Genomic DNA, 24,498 nt, shown 5'->3' with positions numbered 1-24,498 from the left:
GATATGATTTTATCTTTTTCCCTTCCATTTTTTAAAAAGTCAAACAGTAAATGGAAACTAATTGTGGGTAAAAACTAAGATTGTGAGCAGGGAACTGAAGTGATGTCAGACCACACTTGCCATAGGATTGGTCCAAGGAATCGTTCAAGTGAATCGTTGGATTTGTTGCTTTACTGCCTCATACCTAAATTGCATAGAATTGAGAAAATCCTAATCAAATGGCGCTTGAAATCGCCGCTCTCTGGCATGCGTGTATATAGAAAACGAACAGCCGCCTGCCGCTTTATCACTTGCTAGCGTGAATGAAGGCTTAATCTGACACTGATTCCATTTCATTTTGCATCCATAATCGTGTGTAGTGTTGGAGTTTCACTCATTGTCACCTACTTACAGTCTAATCAATGAACTTAAGCTCACTGTAAGTTACTCGGACATCTCAGACAAGCATAACACATTACTGCTTTCTTAGTTGATCCATCAGCACTCTCATTTTCTCTAACTCCCTGATAAACCCAGATACACTTCACTCCAATCCCAGACTGCTCTGTGTATAAGCATGTAAGCCTCTGTGTGTGTGTGTGTGTGTGTGTGTGTGTGTGAGAAACCCTTGTTTAAAAATAACAATATTTCTCAACAGCCATCTCAGTCTCTGTGTTCACACTCTAGTTAGCTACTCTGTAAATGTGGTGTGAGTGGAAAAGGTGAGATCACTTGTACAAACCTACAAATATGAAGACTATTAAGAGTCCAAGATGCACTACAAGTGTCTCTGGTCTTATATTAATCATAACAGAGAAACACTCAGTGCTGTCATTCTCCTCAGCCAATGTAAGGGTGCCAATAATTTTGAAAACATATGTTTAAAATGAATTCAAAATTATTGGCACCCACACTAAATAGTTATAAGGCATTGACAAATCATTATCGTGGGGTGGCAATAATTTTCAAAACTTGCATACAAAAGAACCTCAATTTAAAAAAAAGCACCATAACATTGCCAATCATTTCAATAAACTTAAAAAAATAAACTTTTTTTTAAATACTGTTTTTTAATATAGTCTTTCAAAAATATTGACACCCCTATACTTAATAGTTGTATGGCAATACCAAATATTCAATGTAGGAGTGGCTATAATTCTGCAAGCTTATTTTAAAAAAGTGTTGGGCAAATCCAAATATTTAGTGTAGGGATGCCAATAATTAAAAAAATAAATAAATAAATAGGCTTTCAAAATGTTTGGAACTCATACACTGAACAGTTGCAGGGCGATACCAAAACGTCAATAATGGTGTGCCAATAATTCTGTAAGCTTACTTAGTAGGGTGCCAATAATTCTGAAGCTAGGCGGCTAACACTGGCTGCTATCTGTAGCAGGAATATTAATGCTGTGTGAGTTTGGTAGAACAAACATTAACCATGAAATGGTTTGTGAGCTGTGATTTGGTTCTGTAAGCTGGAGTATTAGTTTTTGAAACAGGAAGGCAGAGCGACTGTGTGTTCAAGGGCTTGAGTGATTTACACAACAGCCAATAGCGTTCGAGATACGCCATGCCACGCCCCTGCAGAATTTAAACAAACCTCACAGTAGCTTAGTGAACTAGCTAAATATGAAGAGAGTTTAACAAGAGCCTTTTTTTTTTTTTTTTTTTTTAAGCTGTGGAGGATTTCTCAGCGCCGCCTTCACCCACGCCTGTCCATTTCCACCAGGACGACATCCTAGATGCCGAGATGCTGTGTTTTTGGAGTTACGCCGTACGTTTTTGAGCTGCGGTCGAGCATCAGTGGAGAGCCAGGAGACATCTGACGCATCTGAGTGGTAGGCTTACACACCTTAAAGGGTTCGCTTCAGTTATATACGGTGCTACGTAATAAATTACTGACTTGTACTGATAGGGAAGCCCTGACAGTGTTTAAACACAAAATCATGTTCTCCATCAGTCTGACGTAGCCACATTCCAACACTGAACACCAAGTTGGTAAAACAATCCACTGCAAAGTCTCAAAACCACCAACTCTCACAAACTCCATCCTCTTCCAAACGAATAAACTCCAACCATTTCATCTCCACCGAGCAGTGATTGGAAAAGGAATTAGCAAAGACGACTCACTCTGACGCCAAAAAGACACCTACGAACCAGCTTTACCGCTAACGAGCGGCTACTGTAGAGCAAGACACGCCCCTGGGGGCGAGACATGCACACTGTAGAGGGCATTTAATTGGACAAACACAAAACTAGTACAGGATGAGTCATCATTTTTTTTTTCTTTTTACGAAAAATGACAAAAATGTGAGAACAGTGTATAAAATGTTTAGATATGTATTTTTAGTTAAATTATCAAATTGGTGTCTGGAACATTAAGGGACAGGACGAAAAAAACGCTCTGAAACGCCAAATTTGATATCAGGGACATTAAATTACCGGTTATGCGCATATCAACATACACTTTATGGGAATAAATTACCTTTATTTGGTGTTAAATTAAACTCAATATGCGCTAAGTGTAAAGCTAGCGTGCTAGCATGAACACATTCCCTAATATTCATGTTGGTATATTCCTAATAAATAACCTCTACCGTTAAGCTTTGGTAGGTTACAACGTATTTAAGGGTAATGCAGCATTTAAAATACACAAAATGAGCTTTATACGAGCTTTATATAACCTACTAAAGTCAAACAAACGTCTGTTAGTTAGCTAGTGATGCTGCTAATTAATGCAGATAACAGAAGTACTGTATAATCTCCCTATACTCGATTAACGATTAGCCGGTGGCTAATGTTAGCTGGCTAATTCACCGTTAGCTCTGTTAAAAAAAATCACAATTCCGCGGAAACCCACTATATTCGTTTCAGTATTTCTCACAGAAATCTGCTCATCGCTACTCGAACTCATTGCACGTCAATAAATCAGATTTCATCACAATGAAAATATGTTTTTAGCGGCTATTTACCTGAGTGAGGGTGGTGAGGGCTGCCATTTTCCCTGTTGCTCCGGGAACGGCGGGGTGAGTGCGGCATTATGTTTCCCCATCCGTATTCCGGCAAGTCCCGCCTCCTGCTCTAGGATTGGGTAGTTGTATCAGCGTTCTTGGATTACGATTCGCTGAATGTATACTACCCGCTCAGCGGACTGGGTATGAACCAATCCCGGTGTAGCATGCGGGATTTGTACGAATACGGGTAGGAGAAAAAATGAAGCGAATGAGATTTCCAGCTACTTTCTCTCTCATATGGTTCGGATTAGTTGCTGGTGCGCCACACGGCGGCCATGGTGTTGCTTCATGTACATTTTTACACTCAGTATAACGCAGTGTAATGTTTTTCCGCTATGAGGACAAGGTTATCAGAGATTTGTCCTACTTGTCCTGGTTTTCTAATCTGAGTAGAGTTACAGATAGCAGGATTAAACAGTAATGTACTAAACTGTACCTTTCCTTATGACTTCCCCTCTGTTTCTTTATTCTATAGCTTTCACCTGGACACATGGCTATAGTATACCTTAAAAAAAAAAAAAAGATTTAATCATTTTATTGGAAAGTACAGCTTTAAATGTAAAAGTAAATGTCCTCTACAAGTGCACTTTTGTAGGTAAGACACACACTCCAGTGCAGAAGGTGTACGCTTGAGGAAAGCACCCCAGCAGGACAGGTGCAGGCTAGTGCCCTTTTCCTGAGACTGTACAACACCTCAGATGAACAAATGGTAGTAGTTATCGTACCTCCAATGATCATAAGAAAAACACACAGAGTGGAATGAAGAAACGAGAAGCGAGGCTGGGGCTGATTTCTTTCTAGCCCAGACTGTAGATTCAGGCAGGCTATCAGTCCCAGTAGTGTCGGGTGATTCTACACACTGCCACTGCCACGAGATTTGATCTCCATTTGAGCTAAAGGTTTTTACACACATCATCAACAGTGATTGAGCAGGCGCATGTGAAATAAGGTTGCAGGTGTAATGAACATGAATGAGGTGGATTATTTAATCTATCGTCCTTTTTTCTCCCAAAATGCATTTGGAGGAGAAAACACAGAATGTAGACTAAATACCTGTTTAATGAAAGTAAAGATGACACAAAAGGATAACAGAACCAAAAGTTCAAGATGTTTTGGGTTATGTAAGGGTTGCAATTTTTTTTTTTTTGTTCTTACTTTGTCCACATTACTGTTATTATGCTTTCTTCTTCTTCTTTTTCTTCTTCTTCTTATTATTAGTGTTAATAATAATAATAATAATAATAATAATAATAATAATAATAATAATATTTTTTAGACCACATTTAGAAAATGCTAATTAAAAGCCATGAATATTATTATCAGTAGTAGGAATAGTAGTGGTGTTAAGAGTAAAAAGGAACAGAAGAAGAAAAGCTTTTGCATTTTTTTGTGATTTCAATAATTTGTATTTAGCTGTTTCAGGTCATTCTTGTTTTTTTTTTTTCAGTTTTTCAGTTAATTCATGCATAATTTTTCAGTTATAATTTTTTTTCAGTTTCTCTTACGGCATTCATAAAAGAAACGTGAAATTTTAACAATACTAATTACATTTAAAGAGAATCTGTGGATTACAGTGCAGCGTTAAACTACTGTATATAATTAAAGAGGTTTCACGATGGGCGGAGCTAAGAAGGCACGATCTAATTGGTCGAGCGCTGCTGTGCTGCGCTGCTATTGGCTAACCGTCGTGTCCCGCCATTGGAGCTTAGAAACAGCGCCACAATTTACTTTTGACTTTGGCTAGTTCTTCTTCATGGAGGCGTCTGTTTTGTTTTTCCTCTGATAACCCCTCACACACTGTTGCTAACCTACCGAGTGAAGTAAACCATTAACTAATTGGTCAAACCGGATTTTTTTGCCGCGTGTGATACCGCGGAGGATGTTGGAAGTTAAACGGTTGTTGTTATTTGAGCCAGTTTTGTCACGTTAGCGGAGGAAATGGTGCGGCGCTGCAGTTAGCTTAGCCAGCTAGCCGCCCTGGGTGGAGCAGAGCGCCGAACACTGCGAGGAGCTGAGGAGAATGAGCTGAGCAAAACACAGCTGAGACTAGGTGAGATGAAATATGACAAAATTATTCACTATTAATAAGAATATCTAGCTATCTAAAAGCTAGCATGCTATATTTCCATGCCACGTCTCGATATCTCCCTAGCTTTCTATGCTAGCTTCATAACTAGCCATGCAGTTAAAGCGCCACTAAACGAGTTTTTTTTTCTTTTTAATTAATAAAAATTACATTTGCAGTTGAAACATGAATCGCATTCAGGTGAATTTGCGAGGTTTGCCTTCCCACGTACTGGAAGCAGTGTGCAGACCAGATACAGCCCAAAACACCAGGTAATAACACTTTTCCCTACTTTATTTTACTGTAATATAAACAATCTAACATGAAAACCATGTATTAATAACCTCAATAATTCTCTTTTATTCTTTAAAGGTCACCAGAGAGCATCATCAGCCCTTTAACATTTCCTAAATCTAAAATGCACCTTTGGGATCCGACTCCTAATGGAGATCCTGTCAGTCTTCACCTTTCCTACTACAGGTGGGTCTGGTTTACAGAAGGAATAATCCCCTCTGTGGCATGCTGTTATAGAAAACTAATCAGCAACAGGATGGAGTGATAAAGCAGAGCTACTTTTACCACCTGAAAGCTGGTTAATTTCCTATTCAGCATATCCTGTCTGTTTTCTTCCTCTTGTATGCATCAGCAGAGTGCTGTGGTATAACATTTAACTCGTTAAAAAATGACGCCTTGTACTTTTTATCCATAGATACGTTTAATGTTGTGGAGCTTCTGTTAAACAAGTTCCTGTTCTCACGTTTGTTATAGCAGCCATAAACAACTGTTTCTTCTCCAGTCTCTAATTTCTTCTGCTTGAATTTAATAAGATCAAAAACTTAGTTACAGCTTTAGCTTTGTTACAAAGCGCTGGCACTGGAGACTTCTTACATAAATGTTGAATAAACATCTCCTTACAAAAAAATTCACCATATCAGCGATTATACCTCTTTATATCCGTTTATGTGGAGTGTTCTCCCTAGAAGTTCTTGTGATATTGTTATTGTACTATAGAAATAATAAATAAGTTAAAATTTATTAAAATAAGCACATTAATATAAACCTGCACTACTGTCAGAGCTGCTGTTATAGTAAATTAATCAACACCTTCTAGCCAATCAGAACTCAGCAGCACTGTGATATAATGTTGTTTAGTTTTCTTTCCCTCTTGTCCTCGGTGGTGTTTCCTACCTCCTGACTTATTTGGATATGTGTGTGTTTCAGAAAGCCCAGGCTGCTGCTCATGGAGAAAGCGTTGCGTTTGGCTCATCGTCACGCACGACAGAGCAAGAAGCCTCAGTTTTCCTGTTTCCTTCTTGGGACGCTAGCTGTGGAGAGCGGTGAGCAAAGTTCTGACCAGTGACCATTAGGGCTGTATGTCAATATGACAGTATTATATATCGATACTGTGAGAAATGATGTCACAACAATTTAGTGCCGTTTATTTGTATGGCACTTTTAACAATAGCCTTTGTCACAAAGACGATTTATAGAAATTTAGATCTCTAATGAGAAACACAGAGGAGACAACGGTGAGGAAAAACTCCCTGAAAGGACATGAGGAAGAAACCTTGAGATGAACCTCAAAAGAAAGTGTTTTCTGAGTGACGCCGGATATAAATCATTACAGTATAATATCATTATAAATCATTACAGTATACAGGTGTAGAAGAGTAGAGAAGTGTGATGTTGAGTATGAGCAGAATGTGAATAAGGACAGTATTTATGATTACAGCAGCACTTCTTGTGTACAGATCTGCAGTGTCCAGGGGAGAAGCAAGAAATTCGAGACATAAAGCACGTAAACTCTCTTCCATCCACAGCCTCAGAAGGAACAGTACACTTTACTGAGATATCACGAGTATCGTCAGTACTTTTATAACAGCAGCAAACACTGAGTGGAAAATCTCAGATGATTAGATGTCAAAAGTTTGTACTGAATTAGTCTTGACTTTCAGAGTTAAATAATTTTTAGAAGTTTATTTTTTAAAACATTTTATTAATGCAACTGTAAACTAGTTTATGAGGTTTAACAGAGTGTTAGGAGGAAGTCACTTGCGCTGGTACTCCTGTGTTAGTAATCTTCAGTGACATCTAAGATTTCTTTTCTAACAAAAAAAAAAAAAATACTGATAGTAGACTTTTTTTTTTTTTAGTTTAAACTTCTTTCATGGTCAAGTTGGCATATTTTCACATTCCTACATCACCCACAATGCCATTTGTCTCCCTGCTAATAGCGGTGCAGTGGGATTTATCCCTCGCTTCATCTCTGTCCAAAGAGAGTGATGCAGCAGTGCTTTAGTCCTTTAGTCTGTCCAGCTGTCTCACCTCCTCATCTGTACACTCAGATCAGCTTCCAAAGCTTCCAAAACTTTCACGCTAACACCGTCATCAACGCCATCACGCTCATAACCTCGTAGATTGTTAACTAGCCGAGTCTCAGCTGCATCATATAGCTGCATTGAATTTAAAGTCACTGGAAAATGAAATTTGAGAAAAGACGTTTTTGTTTTTATGAGCTACCAGTGAAGTCTGTTTGACATCAGTGAGATTTTTTTGAACTACGCTAGCAATGACAGCATCGCCCTGTGACATCAGAGTGAGACACAACCGCTAACGTCTCTCAGGAATAAATAAAATACAGCACCAAACACTAACCACATTAATGTCAGAATCACATGATTTTGATAATTAACGTGTTTCAGGCTGGAGTTTTCCTTTTTCTTTGTACATCTGAAAATTCTGGTCATTTCTGCTGTGTAGATGAGGAAGGTGTGACGATCACGTTGGATCGGTTTGACCCTGGCAGAGAGCAGCCTGACTGCTCTGCGAAATCTCCCACTGCCCTCCTCCCCGGCGACGTCCTGGTGCCGTGCCTGTTCGACGCTCAGCGTGTTCCTGACAGCACCGTGTACTCTGCACATGACCTGGACATCACCTTTAAGGTATCTGATCATAATGCATCGTGTGTGTGTGTGTGTGTGTGTGTGTGTACTCGTGTTTGTCGGTTATGAGTAAACGACATGTGGTGAAGATGGAGCAGCTGTTTGAGAAGCTCTCCAGACACTCAGACGTCATGGTGTGTTACTGCAGTAATGAACGCTTTCTCTGGCAGTTACTCCAACCTGTCAGTACCAGCTGCACCTCAGGGAGAGGCAATTATTACCTCTGTGTGTGTGTGTGTGTGTGTGTGTGTGTGTGTGTGTGTGTGTGTGAGAGAGAGAGAGAGAGTGAGAGAGAGTGAGTGAGTGAGAGTGTTTTTATATATAACCGGTTTAGTGTGTGTGACTCGGTTGGCATGTGTACACAGGGTTTTTTTCCCTCTAATTAAGCAGGAGGAGATCTATGTTTAGAACTATTTATCATTCCTGATTCTTATTATATCCTTAGAGCCTATTTTTACAATTACAACAAAGAGGGCTGGGTAGGGCTCGGGTTTTTTATCATAGTTTTATTTAGAGAAGACAATACGCTTGTTTCTGTGTACAAAATAAGCACAAAAATCAGATTTTAACAGTAAATAATCTGTTTTACAGAACGGTGTACGTGTGTAATCTGATCACTGGGCTTTGTTTCTGTTTGTACAGATGTAAAAAATGCAAGAGAACAAATGAATGAAAAATGAATAAGCTGATTGGCTTATCTTTAAATCTAGCATTGTAGCACCCTGTTTACATCACTGCTTGAATAATCTGATGACTGTGGACCATTTACAATAAAAAAGATCATATTAGCGTGCATGGTAATTTAATTATTTGTAAAATTACTTTATAAATACATAAGGGAAATAAAAAGACAGTAATGCATTGAGATCTTTAGGTGGTGATTATTAGGTGCCTGGAGGGGAAAAAATTAAATAAATAAAACTCTAAAAAATTAAAGTGTGATAGAATTGTGGTCATGATTTGACACTGAATCCGTGATTTCCATCGTTGCCACCAGTGATAATGATTCCTCTTTTTTATGTGATAGTCATAATGTTTCCTCTCTTCCTCTTTATATCCTGATCTCCGCTGTGTCAGATGTTGGAGCATTCCTGCAGCAGCAGAGAGACGATGGAGCTGTGTAAGCTGATGAGTCTGCGTGTGCGTCTCAGCTGTGTGGAGAACATGGACCGGCTGAGCTTCAGCCTGCACTGGGCCGGTGTGACGCTGGCCAGCTCCCTGGAGGCCGTCCCCGTGCGCGTGCTGCCCATCATCCCTACTGCACTGGCCAGGAACCTGAGCAGCCCAGCCAGCATGGCACAACCTCTACACTCACACACTAACGCGAGGAGACGAGGGTGAGTGTGCGCACACACACACACACTTTTTTTTTTTTTAAATGCTGTGTTTCAGAATGAAAAACATTTAAACACACAGTAGAGCTGTCAGTTAGCTTTAAACTTTTCTTTTGTGCTTTACTTTCTCAAAAGATTTCATATTTATATGCACTTGAATATTAATGAGACTGTAAATTATACTGTAGTAATAATAATAATAATAATAATAATAATTACAGATGGCACCAATCTGATACCAGTATTTTAAAAAAGAAAAAAAAAGGTGGATCAGATATCAAAGGTGAAAAAGAAGAATTTGTTCAGATCCTGTAAAAAATGGAAAAGATTTCATATATATGAAACCAACATAACAAGACAGGTAATTAAAAAAGGTAAAATAAAATACAATACAGTAAAATAAAATAAAATATATAATAAATAACAATATATAATATGTATATGTATACATACACTTAATTTATTATTATTATTTATTATTATTAATAAACCTTTAGTAATAAAAAAAAAAAAGGTTTTGTGTAAGTCATGTTTTTGTTTTTATAGAGGGAAAAAAAAATACTAGTGCCACTTTTTCTTTTCTTTTTTTTTTAATGACTTGTATTTGTTGTTATTTGTTTGACTTTGTGTATATTTTGTATATTGTGTATATTTTCCAAAGTTACACACCTTCTTGTAACATTCAGTACAAAAATACATATTAAACCCTTCACTCCCTTCCCCCAGGTCCATCTGAGGAAATCCATACAAATTAAAACAAAATATACATACAAACATACTTCCAGAATATGTACAGCATAGGCCCTCCAAGGACATATTCTCTCATAACTCCTCCTTACGTCACCATGTGTAAAATATCCGGCCCTCTTTGGCAGGTGTTTGTGTTCCTTATGCATCCTGTATGACACAGTTCCTAATCTGCAACCTTTCCCAATTCAGTAATCCATTCCTCCGACACAGGACTGATCCAGGACTGTCGTCTGATCATTACCGCCGTTACCACCCACTCTCTGTGGGCTGTAGAAAGTCCACATAACACCCCCATGTCCCCCAGGACATACAACAGAGCCACTTTTTCTGTTCTGATACCAGTACTGAAACTTTGAGTACCAGCTGATATCAATATTTTTTTCTTTAAAAACTACTAAGCTTTTTAATTAAATTAAACTAAAGCAGGAAAAAAATACATAGCTAAAAGCAACTTGCACAAAACCATTTCCAGTTTAGAAAATGTTTTCCAGATCCAATCTTTTCCATTTGTTCCAGAATTGGATGAAATTCTTTTTCTTCTCTCCAATATCAGATCTGATTTTGTTCTTATATCAGCCTGATACCGATGCTGGGAATCAGATCGATGCCGCCTCTGTCTAAATGTAATGTAAAAGTGGCAAGTGAGGCAAATAATAAAAGCTAAAATGAAAAAGATATGTTTTTAAGCTGTTTTTTGAACATTAGATTTCTTATGTGACAAATTTTAATGAAGCAATACCATCATTTTCTTACACTTTAATTAGTTACAATTTGTTTATTTATTTTACACAACTTAATTTCATGTAAGCTGAACACTTTTTTTTTTTTTAACTAATGATTTATTACATTACATGGTTTTATATTTTATTGCATGATTACGTGTACTGCACGTCTGATTTTATTTGTTTGCCTCTCTAGGTTCCTGACCATGGACCAAACCCGCAAACTGCTCCTCATCCTGGAGTCGGATCCGAAGGTTTACACGCTTCCTCTTGTCGGAGTGTAAGTGTTCTCAGTTTTGCACAGGTTATGTATGAGAGCTACATGTTTACTGCTTAAACGTTTTCTTTTGTGTGTGTGTGTGTGTGTGTGTGTGTGTGTGTGTGTGTGTCAGTGATTCTGATTGCAGCTTGGTTTCTGTTTCATGAGACATGAGATCCGATTTGCAAATCCTCAAGCTTTTTAATCTTTCAGAACAGTAGGAGGATAAAAAAGCGTTTGGCACAGACCTGCTAACCTTTCGCATTTTGCGTAGCAGCTCTGGATTTTAACATCAGTACGCTGCTACAAGTTATCTCTCAATAATGCAGCAAAAGCGTCGTCTTTTTTTTTTTTTTTTAATCCTCCAATAAAAACAGCAGATGAGCCAAACGGCGTATGAATTTTAAGTTCTTTAATTAACATTATTCAAGTTTATTCATAGCTAACATCAGTTAACTATATTTATTAGGGATGGCACTGAAAACTTTTGTCAGAAAATGGTCAAAAACAACACTTCGCCTCAAAGAGAACATTTTTGACGTAGACCGTAGACCCACAACAACATTTAGTAATCAAATCTACCTTATAAGCGATTATAATGGTAATGATAAGCAGTGGGTGATTAAAACACATGTTGAAACAGTTCAAGCAGCAGATCAACAGTGGAGAATGTCAGCAGTGTGGAAACATTTCACCATTTCTACTAGGGATGTTAGACGAGCAGTTAGTAAAAAGAGAATATCAAAAGTATACCATGTTATGTTTTTTTTGCATTGTTGCTTATTTTTGAAATTTTAGAAAGTGCACTGACAAAAAAAAAAAAAAAAAAAAAAACCTGACGAACGCTTTTTAAAAAAAAAAACAAAAAAAAAACGGCAATTGTGAAAGCACCCTTAGGCTTAAGCATCTTGTTTGTGTTTCCATTATTATTATTATTATGAGGATGATGATGAAGTTTTTCTTTGTAGTTGCTGACTCAGTATTCACGCTGCTGTGCCACTGTGCTGCGCATTGCAGTCTGCACTATAAGCTACTTTTCAGTCACTCATCAGCGATTATAAAAGGTGTTGTTTCTAGTTATATGGTAAGCTAAAGCTTTTTAACGGCCTATTATCGCTGACCACATCAGTCTCCTCACCTTTTTACGTCTTTGACCGTTTATGTAGTGGTTTCTGCTCCTCTTTTAATCCTGCAGTGTGGGTAATTTAACCTGCGCTAATCACAGCCTGACCTCAAGCCTCTCGGGAGATTTGTAACTGTTGTGCAGTTGGATAGTGAAGGTTGATGGAGTATTTTTTCCCCTCCCCTCTCCTCTCGTGTGACAGATGGTTAAGTGGTGTTACCCACATCCACAACCCAGTGGTGTGGGCGTGGTGTCTGAGGTACCTGTACAGCTCCTCCCTCCACGACAGGTGAGTGCTGCGTCCATCTGTTCATCCCGTGTGCTCCTAATTACAGCACTGCTGTCCAGACTATCTCTTTTTGTTTACTGTCACGCAAAACATTTGGTTTAATTTAATCTTTATTAATGTAGTTTTACTCTGATTTTTAACAAATTCTCAAATTTGGTCCTGTTTTACTCTTGCGTTAAAATTAATATACAAATCACACTTTAACTATGAACCTGTCAAAATGTTGTAAGATGTACAGGCACGTTAGAAATGTTTTCAAATATTCAGGAAATTCTTATGAATCACATACTAAAATGTATTACTTAGTAGCAAATAACCACAAAATGTGTTAAAATCGTTAGTCTGTTGTGTTCACAGTTCTCTGGTTGTTTAAAGCATGTAAAAGTATTTTTATTTTTATTAAATCTTACATGTTTGTTAGCACCTTTAATTTATTATATTTTAGATTTCCAGATATAATTTTGTCAGATATTCAGTTTCTAGATATTTTGTCGAAATGGAAGAATTTGATTTAAACACTGCTTTTAAACATTTGAGCAGGCTGGAGTGACTGGGACGTCTGTACTGTGTGTATTTTGTGCTTAGAAAGAAAAAAATAGATTTGGTCAAAGGCAGCAATAAAGGTTAAGAACAATTAGAGATTTTTTATTTCAGGCATGATGATGAATTTGCATTTATTTGAAATGTTATTTCTCTTGGGATTTGAGCAGTTTTGTTACTTGTAGTAAAAAGAAATTATTAATAATCTTTATTTATATAGCACCTTTCATATATTTAAAATGCAACTTAAAGTGTTTTACAGTGTGAAATAAAAACAGAGAAATTGTGAAACAAAATAAAATGGTAAAAAAAAAACAAATAATAATACAATAAAACTGTTTGAAAGAAGAAAATAATAACAATATGAAACATATTTTAAAAAGTTTACACAAATAAAATTGAAATATAATAATTAAAATAATGTAAATGTAAAAGTAAGGCAAGCAATAAAAGCTAAAGTGAATATTTTTTTTTATTATTTTTTTATTCAGAGTCAGATTAATGTAGATTAATGATGAAAGTGTTGGAGAATAAGATGCATAAGAACTGAAGTTTTATACGTGGACTATGGAGAAGGCTAGAGGTAGATGATCTTAAGACACGGTATGAAACATGATGTATGAAAGTGCTATACCATAAAAAATATTATAGTCAGTTCAATGGAAATGTACAGCCAGTGGAATGACGCTAAAACCGGTCTAATATGAAATCATTTTCTGGTATGTGTTAATATGATTATGATTCTAATTTTGAGTGAAAATTCTTTTATTTAAAATGTTTATGAGCATGTTTCTTTTGGTCTAAGTAGCTTCTAAGTAGAAATTTTTAATCATTCTGTTTTTTACACAATCATTTTTTTGCACATGTTCTTGAATAATTGAGGAGTCATATGAGACTGTAAAAGTTTTCACGTCTTTTCCAGAGTGATGTCGGAGGACGATACATTCCTGGTGGTCCTGTACTCGCTCACTCACCGGGATCCTGAGTTTTACCAGTGCAAGCTGCGTGGGCCGAAGGACATGAGCTTTCAGCTTCTCATCTGCACAGAATCACTCACACTTTATAAGGTCTGTTCACTGAGAGTACAGAGCTTCACCCTACGTTCACACTAGCAAGAGATAAAGCAAAAGATGATCGCTCACATTAGGCAAATTAGATCTGATGCAGTAAAGCGACAAATCCGAACAAGTGTCATGAATGATTTCTCAGACCAAACCTATGGTATACGTGGTCCAACATTTCTTCAGGTCCCCGCTCTCAACTTTTATTTCCTAACATCAGTTAGTTCTCTTTTTATAGTTTGACACACAAAAATGAAAAAAAAATTACCCTTTCATATAACCTCTCATTAAATGTGTATAAGACTTTGTGGAGAAAAATAAAACTTGGAAGGAAGTAGCAGAGATCATTGGTGCTTCTGGTGAATACAGTTAGCTTGCTTTGCTTATCTGCAAACAAACTAGAACGAAAATAGATTTTAAACAAAGGCGCAGGGTATAAATTGTATAGTGGGTTGTAGGTTCTACATTTTGACTGCTACTGTTTCTTATTGGTGCTAAAAAGAAAATCCTGGCCAGGCCACATCCTCAAGAGACAAACTACAAGCAGCACAAATGTAGACTGTAGGCTTAGAGGTGTGTGTTCCCATAATGCAACACTCTCATTTATATTATCTGTAGTCCACTGCATTGTGAATGTGAAAATATATCAAATGTGTGATATATATATATATTTTTTTCCTCTCTCTTCCTTACCCACATAAATTATCTTGGAGCATGAGAGGTTAATTTGGTGTGATAATCTCTCTGTGTGTGTGTGTGTGTGTGTGTGTGTGTGTGTGTGTGTGTGTGTGTGTGTGTGTATAGAACGTGGAGCCAGCAGAGGGACGTTCGCTGCACTTTGAACTGGGAGCTGAGAGCCAGAATCAGGAGGCTGAGCTCTTTAAAGAGACGCTGTCTCGTTCAGCATTAGCAAGGTACCGTGACCTTTCTGGATTCTGATTGGTCAGAAGGTGCTGATTAATCTTCTGTAACAGCAGCTCTAACAGTAGTGCAGCTGCTCAACAGGGTTCTATTAATGTGATCTTTCTAATATGTCATTATTTCTATAGTAACAGCCCATAAACTGCTAAAAAAAAAAAAACATGTATAATCCTTGATATGGTAAAGGTTTCTGTAAGTTTATTTAATGGAAGGAGTCTCGAGTGTCAGCACTGTGCAGGAGTGGGAGGTAAAGCTGTAACTAAGTTTACCCAATGTCTTTGTGACAGAGGAGATTACACTTTGCGGTTTCTCAGTAACATGACAAGCTGCATCTTATAAACTTCAACAGAGAGGAAAAGAGAGGCTGGTGAGGGAATGAATGATTATAGCTGCTAGAACATAAATGAGAACAGGAGCTAACTTGTCTCATGGATGTTCCACAACATTAAATGCAGCTGTAAATGTATGGTGTGTTGTAATAACTGTAACATTATAATCTTTGGCAAATTGTAGTGGTATAAGAGGAATAAAACACTTCAGGACATGCTGTTACAGGAGAATAACCAACTTTAGGGTGGTAACAGTAACCCGACTTCATCATATCACCACATCTGAGAAAGGTTTCAGTCATTACTCAGTTTTGACCCAAAAAAGTGTTGTGTTGCAAGTCACCAGGACTGAGATTGAAACAAAACATACAACTTTTTTTTTTTTGTTTTGTTTAAAAGTGTCCAGTGGCAATGAATATATCTTCTTCTTTCCATCAGAGCTGGAACTGCATCATCAGCTGTAGTCCAGAGCAAACTGTCCATCAGTGACCATGACTCAGGAGTGGAAGATGAGGATCTCTCTCCTCGGCCGTCTCCTAACCCTCACCCCATCAGTCAACAGGTCTGACGGCTCTTACTCCTTCGTCCACTGCATTTCCCAATAGAGATGCCATGATACCACCTTTTCTTTTCCAGATACTGATATATATTCAGCTGATAATGAATAATGATACCCCCGATATTCTTTTCTTTAAATACTACTAAGCTTTAAAATGTTTTTTGTTTTCCTGAAGCATTTCACAGTTGATCTTTCACACAGAATCACTTGCATTGTAAATAATAATAAAGTGTAAATATATTAATATACAGTCTATCAGTATAAATCAAACTTAACCAAAGAAAAACCAAACATGTCTCTTTATAGGTAAACATTTTCAGTTCCCAGAATACATTTCTTTTCCAAATCCAGTTCCTCTCTGCGGTTTATTACAGGATCTGAAATGGTTTCTCTGATATCCGATCTGCCTTTTTTTGTTGGCATCGGGCCAGTATCGATACTTCTGGCATCTCTATTACTCAGCAATAAGTATTAAGGCACGCAACCTGTTGTTGAAATTACATTAATTTTAATGAAATTCACAACGATGTGCCCTAGACTAGCAAAACTTAAGAATTTGCATCTTTAACCTTTAACACATCTGCTGTTGATCTGAAGGGCAAAAGATCCTAAACAGATGAATCGCTAACTGTATCAGTGTGCATGCTACTAAACTAACTGAAAAAGCTGGTGGTACACAGTCAGTTGGGAGGCTGTAGAAAATGGTCTTTCTGTCATTCTTTCTTTCTGTCGGTCTTTCTTTTCAGACCTGGAATTATGTACAGTCTTTGAGAGGTTGTAGAAAACATCTCTTCTGTCCGTGTCTTTCTTATGGTCTTCTTCCTTTCTGTCTTTCTTTTCAGAGCTGAAACTAGGTCCGCTGTCAGCTGAGAAGCTGTATTAAACAGTAAAACCCCCTTATCTGCTGACTCAGTTACTGCAGTTTCACTTAACTACGGTTGACCGCAGTCTGAAAAAATTAAATAGAAAATTCCAGACATACAGTAAACATTCGTAATTTAAATTTCATGCCTTTCTGAGTAATGTGATGAAGTCTCATGTAGTACCTCCCAGGACATTAATCATCCCTTAATAAAAAATAACCTTCATAAAAAATAACATGTATAGTGTGTGTGTGTTCGCTACTATCCATGGTTTCAGGCACCTGCTGGGGTCCTGCCATATCTCTTTCTTTCTTTCTTTTTGTTTTTCTTTTCAGAGCTGGAACTACATACAGAGTCATTTATGCTGTAGAAAATGGTCTTTCTTTCTGTCTTTATTTCTGTCTTTCTTTCTTTCTCACTTAGTTAGTTTCTCACTTAGTTATACACAGTTAGTTGAGAGAACTAGTTGAAAGACTGGCGAAAGAAAAAAAGTTTCTATTTTTCTTTTGTTTTATCTTTCTTCTGTCTGAGCAGGAATTACATACGCAGTCACTTGAGAGGCTGTAGAAAACAGTATTTCCTTTTTTGTTCTGTCATTCTTTCTTTCTCTCAACTTTGACAGGTTGAGAAGCTTTGTAGATTCACCAAACTCCCAATATACAAAAACATTTTGTATACATAGGATTTTATTTAGTATCCTAAATTAATTTAGGATAGTTAATTTCCATTTCAGATCTGGTGAAATTGTAATAAATATAAAACTAACCCAAGGACTTTCTGTATTCAAAAACATTTAAACGGTTTTATTTAAAACTGAGACTTTCTCACTATTTCTCAGTTAAACTGATTCATCATGTATAAAGCTTTATGGCTTGTGACCAGTCTCATCTGATATGCAGATGAGATTGGTCACAAGCCATAAAGCTTTTTTAAGTATTGTTTGTATTTTATCTTTGTTCATCCGTTTTTTTCAGACGAGACAAGTCCAGCCTTCTGTGCCAGAACTCTCCATGGTTTTGGATGGTAGCTTCCTTGATGGGAAGGTAGTGGAATCCCATGAGCACACTCTCACACATCCTGTCCAATCAAATCCTCAGCTTAGGAGCTGTAGCAGCGGTACTCCACCCTCCTGCCCTGCACCACGCCCAACTGCTCAGAGTGTCATGGCCGGCCCTCCACCCATAAGGAGACCTCTGACACCAGTTTTGTCCCAGCCAAAGCTCAATAGAACACAGTCCACCATCGGGCACCAACCCTCCATGTGCAGGAAATCCATTCCCTCCATGGGCCGAAGATCGAGCAACGCCTTCTCTGCGTCATCATCTTCCTCATCGTCTTCTTCCCCCAAGACTGGTTCATCCCCAAACAGCTCTCTCCACGAGCACACACAGAGATCTGGTCACCCAAACCCTCCAGCGCCAAACCAAAAGAGCAAAAAGGTGTCCATCAATCCAGATCAGACGCCACTGCTGCCCCCTTCTCAGCATATGGTGTTCCACAGCACCCCGGCTTTCAACCCCACCTGCAGCTGCTGCCCGGCCCACCGCGCCCACATGCCCATGTACCAGGGCAGCACCTGGCAAGGGACTCTGTCGCCGCCTGTGCAGAACCCTGTGCACTGTCCTCCTGAAGGCAGTCCACATCGGGACTGCTGTGTCTCCCCTACCAGGCCTGCGATGTCTCTGGGGTGCCGCATGTCGCCTGCTCAGAGCCCTGTGTGCCATGCTGGCATTCCCCTGCATTACTCTCCATCACACGGGCCACACGTTCCCAACGCCAACCCCTGTGGTGGAGCTCTGGACCAGACAGTGCCCATATGCCAGGCCCAGTGCTGCCAGCTCCAGCCTGGTCCCGCTGCAGTCACTGCACCAGATATAGGCATGGGCCTTCTTCCTGCTGATGCCTACAGGATGCTGATGGAGCAGGACCGGCAGCTGAAACAACTGCAGGCTCAGGTTTGTTGTGGATAAAAGCATAGGACGTTAATAAAATGCGATCAGTAGACCTAACAGTATTAGTATACACATATACACTACATTTATATTCAGCCTAATAAGTGAGGAATAAATCACTTGACAACGGCATGCTGTTGTAGGAAAATAATCAATGACAGGGTAGTGTATAGAATCAGAGCTACTGTTAACACCCTGAAGTTGATTGTTTTCCCGTAACACCATGTCCCAAAGGGTTTTATTCTGCCTACACCATAGCAATTCACCAACAATGAACTTTTTCTCGCCTTATGTTCAATATGGAAACTTGGAGTATGTTTTGCTATAATGAACATCATTTTAGGGCTGCAATAATATTAATACATTTGATTAATCAGAATGTATTTATTTACATTCAAAGCACTTTTGTAAGTCGTTCTGGATAAGGGCGCCTGCCAAATGCCATAAACGTAAATGATTAATCAGCGTAAATATGACTTCTTAATGAGAAGGGTTGTAACAAATATCATTTGCTGTTTGTGTTTATAAAATATGCAAACCAAAACTGTGAGGACCAATCCCACCTGCCATTTTTTTGTCAAACAGAAGTAGGTGGTTTTATTTCCCAAAATATAAACAAATCCTTAACTGTGACCAGGATAAAGCAGTTACTGAAGATGAATAATTGAACCTGGCCTGTCTTCATATCAAACTTCGTAAGTGACAGTGTGTATCAATGCCAATACTGCCCACTCGTGATCTTTTTTTTTTTTTTTTTTTTGTCTCTACCTCTAATTTGAAACCGGTGGAATAAACACGTACTTCTGTCACTTTGTCTTTAAACAATGTTTTTCCGTCAAAACCTCCATTTCTGACCTCCCTATCTGTCTCTGTAGCTAGGTTCTGGTCAGATGAGCTTCCTTCAGCTAAATAATTTTCATAAATTCATTTGGTGGGATAACCTAGAGTCTCTGAACTAGAATTTTTTTTAATAAGCTACAATCATTTTTGAGTGTTCAGACTGTTTTCAGTCTGTTTACGACTCCTGTTTTACCTTGTGTCTCTTAGATCCAGAAACTTCTCGAGGCCCAGAGCAAGGTGTCAGAGCTGCCACGAGCATCTCCAGAGGAGCAGCAGGAGCAGGCTATCCAGACCTCAGCGCTTTCTGAGCCCCTAAAGAAGACAAGTGTGAGCATCGCAGTAGGAACAGGTGCACAGAAAACCTTCATGATTCCATCAGCCTTTAGTATTTTATATCGTTCTCTATATCATCAAATCCACTCACCACGTTCAACAACGTTCACACAGGTGCCAGTTTGTTCTGGAGCGCTCCCGATCAAAGCACCACACATGATGACCATCGATGGACTGACCCTCCTGAGGCTAACAGCACAGTGTCCTCCAGACTCGGCTCTGAGAAGATCCAGCACAGCAGAGAGGAACAGAGCCCTGTGACCCCTCGACACTCCACCTCATCACCACAGCACAAGTATATCACCTGCTGTTAATTCACGTTCAAATAATCCCTTGTTCAGGCTGTGCTCTGTGTGAGAGTGTGTGAGAGTGTGTGAGAGTGTGTGAGAGTGTGTGAGAGTGTGTGAGAGTGTGTGAGAGTGTGTGAGAGTGTGTGAGAGTGTGTGAGAGTGTACCACTCTCAGAAATGTAAACTAATTCACCTGTACTGAAATCTCATTTACACCAAAATCACTCACACTTGGCGGCATGCTGTTGTTGGAAAATAATCAGTGACGGACAGGGTGGTGTGACAAAGCAGGATTACTGTTACCACCCCAATAACAGAACTTCCCAAAGTGTTTTATTCCTCTTACACCACAGCAATTTGACAGAAATTACAGATTTTTTAAATTTAATTAGTTCCAAAACAGCACGTCACACTTTTTATCCGTTACACTGAACGTTGTAGAATGTTCAGAAACAAGCTAGTTACTGTTATCACTTACGTTATAGCAGCTATAAACATTCGTTCCCTCCCCGGCCTCTTTTTTTCCTTTTTTTTTAATCATGAATTTTTTTAATCACATTTAATTACCATTAATTACAAAGTGCTGAGACTGGAGACTTCTTCCATAAATGTTAAATAAACATCTCCTTATAGAAAACTTCATCATATCAATGATTACACACTCAATCAGTCGTTACTATAGAAATGATAACACAGTAGAATGAGCATATTAACATAAACCTGTGATTTGAATTACAGCCAGAACTGAGCCGTTAGAGAAAATTAATCAGCACCTTCTGACCAACTGAGAATTCAACAGTGCTGTGGCTTTAATAAAAAATGTTCGATGTAATCATTTATTTGGGACGAAATGTGGGTAGAACAATAGAGAGATGTAATTGTAAAGCTTGTGAAATAGGCTAATGAAAATAATATTTATGGTTTATTTACATTATTTGTATTTAGCTTACAAAGTTTCAGAACTTACTCATTATTAATAAGGTTTCTCTCTTGTTTTCCAGCACATCAGATGTAGTAGTTTCTTTTCCGAGTCCTGTACTAGGAGAAAGTGCGAGCATGTATTATAACTCTCAGTCTCATGACGCAGAGGACTCTCGAAACGGAGAAGTACCCACTCAGAGATTTTATCAAGAGTTACTGGTAAGATCTCTCTCTCTCTCTCTCTCTCTCACTCTCTCTCTCTCATATTTGTGTAGTCATGAATTATAGCTTGAGACATGTTTTTACACAAGTTTTCTATTTTTTTTTTTCCATAGGGTCAAGTGAAAAGCCGTCTCCAAGACTCTGTAAATGAAGAAGAAAAAACTGAGCAGGACGTGCACAGTCCTCGTCCCAGACACAGTCTTTCGCCTCGGAATTCTCCTCCAAACAAACCTGCACTCAGAGAGCAGAATGCTGAGGGTTCAGAGGAGGACCGGGTGTTCAGTGCCACACTTAAACAGCTGCAGAGCCTCGGCGTCAACCTGGAGCTCAGTACAGGAAAGTCCAACCGCAGCACTGTGGAGAGTGCCAGGTACATGAAGCATGCTATGCAGTGATGGGTGTTGTGTCCTGTCCGGTGTCTTATCCAGTGCTCACACTGTAGCTCGAATCGCTCTACACTGGTTGCTTGGTGGCGTATCATGTCTTCACAGACCTGTGAAACTTCATGCATTTTGCTTAGGAGCTCTGCATTGTAACATCTGAGTACACTGCTATGAGTTATCAGTCAAAAATATGCCAAAAGAGTCTTTTTTTTTTTTTTTTTTTCCCTCCCCCAATAAAAACTGCAGATGAGCCAATCGACATATGAATCTGGAATGATTGCCAGTTGCATACGTGTTGTGAACTCTCCGATGTTACCTGACAGCGCAAACCTCTTCAAACAGCATGATCAGGCCCATCGCGGTAGAAACTGGAATGTGTGTGTATATGCAGGGTTTTATGATAACCAGCAGGAGCTAGAGTAGATGGAGACTCTAGAGACGTTTCCATAATCGCGATATGTAATAGAATAGGAAGAAAGAAGGTGTGTATGTAAACCACCTCGGTGCTATTACGCATTATTTTTCTTTGATGGTTTGCAGGGCTATCTTTACTTTACTGCCAGTTGCCATGGTTCCAGCGATGTTGATGCAAGCTAGCTACAGAATGTATATAAAACCACACAGTTTTTATCACAAATCAGACATCGTCCCACTTCCCATTTTGCTATTCATGGTTTTTGCTGTCTATTTATACCAAAGTACCAGCGCTGCTCTGTTTTATGTAAATCAAGCACTTAAAGCTCGTAGTTGCAGAGCTCACTGACTCACTAGGCACAAATATGTGGAACTAAAAACCACAGGTAATGTATTACAGTCATCTAAAAACGAAACACCACTCTCCCTCACCGCTAGTGGTAGTCAACTAATTGCTTTGTTTCTCATTTGCAAGTTAAATGAACTTTGTCGTGTTGCTCGTCCTGCCAACTTTGTGTCATTAACGGTCCTCAAAAATCTCCAACTCAGTGAAAATGAATGCCATTTATCGTGTCACGTCACTGCTGGTGTGAGCGCAGGGTATAAGGGATACTTTAGTGATAACAGTAACTTCATCACATCACCCTGTCGTTAATATTTAAATGCTTTATAAATCTTTATAAACCTCTGTGAAATATTTTTTAGTCTTGAATATTAATCCACTGTGTTTGTGTCTAGCACGCTGGCTTGTATAAACCCTGATGCGGTCATCCCGAGGCTGACTCTCTCTGAGTCAGTGGGCACCAGCATCTGGGGGCTGAGTGGCGGCGCGGATCTGAGTTTAGAAGCCAATGCCATCGCTCTAAAGTACCTCAGTGACTCTCAGCTGTCCCGCCTGTCGCTGGGAGGCCAGTCTCCCGGAGCTCGATCCAACCCCGGCGCGCTGCTTTTTGGAAGAACTCCGCTGGATAAGAGCAGCACGGGACTGAGCATCCTTTCCTCCAGCAACATGTCACTAGCCACCTGCAAGTACATGAAGAAATACGGACTGATGGAAGGTGGAGGCAGCAGCAGTGGAGAGGAAGAGGACAACTGTGGCGAGACAGCACAGAAAGCACAGACCGACTCTGCGCTCGGCTGCTCCCTGCAACTTGACACATCAGAAAACGTGGGGCGAGAGAGAGAAACTGGTTTTATTCTAAAAAATGTAAGTAACAAGCAGCCTGAGCCACTTCTGTCTACTCAAGACTCTCAAAGCCAGCTAATACGAGACTTACGGCCTAAAATGCAGCTTCTTTCGCACACAAAAACAAGCCCAGAGAAGGAGAACAACCCAAAACATGTCATTCCTCAACCTCGACCTCAGCGCCGGTCCTCTTTATCCGACAACCAGAGGCTCCCATCACTCCCGGAAACTCAAGGCTCTGTTGGGAATTTTCTCGATCTCAGCAGGTTGCGACAGCTCCCTAAACTGTTTTAAATCTCTTTTTTTCCCCTCAGAGCAGGATTTAAATGAATCTGAGATTGTTTTTATCTTTTAATCGTGCATTTCTTCGAAATGTACATCTACCACTATGCTTGTATATTTTATATTTTAATAAGAAGATACTCTTTTTGTTTTAAGTGTGTGTGTCTTGTTGTAGTGAGTCCTATAAAACGTAGGTCTTGTAGGCACAAATGAAATGTCCTCCTCTTGTACAGTCTGCAGTACTTTTGCTTTTTTTGTTCTTTTATTGTGTTTATGGTTGTGTTTTCTTGTGTTTGGAGAAAGTGATTCCAGTTGTTTTATGAATTAAAGAACCTTAAATAGGATTATTTTATCTTTTCTCTCTAAGTTTTAAGTCTGTCCTTTTTAAGTCTGTCTTTAAATGCATGCATAATAAATGATGTGTATTTTTGTAAAATCACAATTAAATCAGTTGATCACATGTCTGTCTGATTCACGCCTACTTGGTTTTAGCTTTTTTAATATTCTAGTGCCGGATAACGTTCACAGTTTTGATGAAGTCTGAAGTAGAAGTTAATACTCAGATATCGAATCTCATGGTTAATGTCTTACTTATTAGTTATTAGCCTGTTTGACTGGTGACTTTAATGGAATGGATTTAATCCAAATCTCATTAACTCAAAAAAAAAAAAACAAGTAAATGTCATCTTGGACCTAGTGAGTTTTGTTAGTGCGTCTCGTTACTACATGAAATTTTGAAAGTTTTGCCTGTCTGTAATCTCTGGGATTTGAGAATCCTTCGTTCTGTGTGTATACGAATGACAATACCTGTTCAATACCTTACAATAGAGTATGTAGGCTATAGTGTGAAAATGAGATCAATTGTTTTTAAACATAATTTGTCATAGTACAACGCTTTTCTCATAATAACGAGAATTTTCTTATAT

At 38.7% G+C, this 24,498-nt stretch overlaps 2 protein-coding genes across 5 annotated transcripts in view; one reads left to right on the top strand and one right to left on the bottom strand.

Moving 5' to 3' along the window:
- Positions 1-3,038, bottom strand: part of eps15l1a (epidermal growth factor receptor pathway substrate 15-like 1a) — a 37,101-nt gene extending 34,063 nt beyond the window's left edge. For all 4 annotated transcript variants that reach the window (XM_026930664.3, XM_026930666.3, XM_026930665.3 and 1 more), the window contains exon 1: positions 2,952-3,038. In XM_026930664.3, coding sequence (XP_026786465.1) covers positions 2,952-2,978 — 27 coding nt within the window. In that variant the 5' untranslated portion in view covers positions 2,979-3,038. The remainder of the gene's footprint in view (positions 1-2,951) is intronic.
- A 1,652-nt stretch (positions 3,039-4,690) lies between these two features.
- stil (STIL centriolar assembly protein) lies at positions 4,691-24,032 on the top strand. Its single transcript, XM_026930295.3, has 17 exons — positions 4,691-5,043; positions 5,238-5,330; positions 5,431-5,538; positions 6,280-6,395; positions 7,819-8,000; positions 9,078-9,337; positions 11,003-11,086; positions 12,391-12,477; positions 13,940-14,084; positions 14,883-14,992; positions 15,767-15,890; positions 17,725-18,705; positions 19,750-19,891; positions 19,990-20,170; positions 21,166-21,304; positions 21,421-21,677; positions 22,843-24,032. The coding sequence occupies exons 2-17, from the start codon at positions 5,245-5,247 to the stop codon at positions 23,582-23,584; spliced, it is 3,744 nt and encodes a 1,247-aa protein (XP_026786096.3). The 5' UTR covers positions 4,691-5,043; positions 5,238-5,244; the 3' UTR covers positions 23,585-24,032.
- Positions 24,033-24,498: the final 466 nt, after the last annotated feature.

Source organism: Pangasianodon hypophthalmus, chromosome 11 (genome assembly GCF_027358585.1).
Source record: "Pangasianodon hypophthalmus isolate fPanHyp1 chromosome 11, fPanHyp1.pri, whole genome shotgun sequence".
Classification (NCBI taxonomy): Eukaryota; Metazoa; Chordata; class Actinopteri; order Siluriformes; family Pangasiidae; genus Pangasianodon; species Pangasianodon hypophthalmus.
This window is presented reverse-complemented; position numbering and strand designations above follow the sequence as displayed.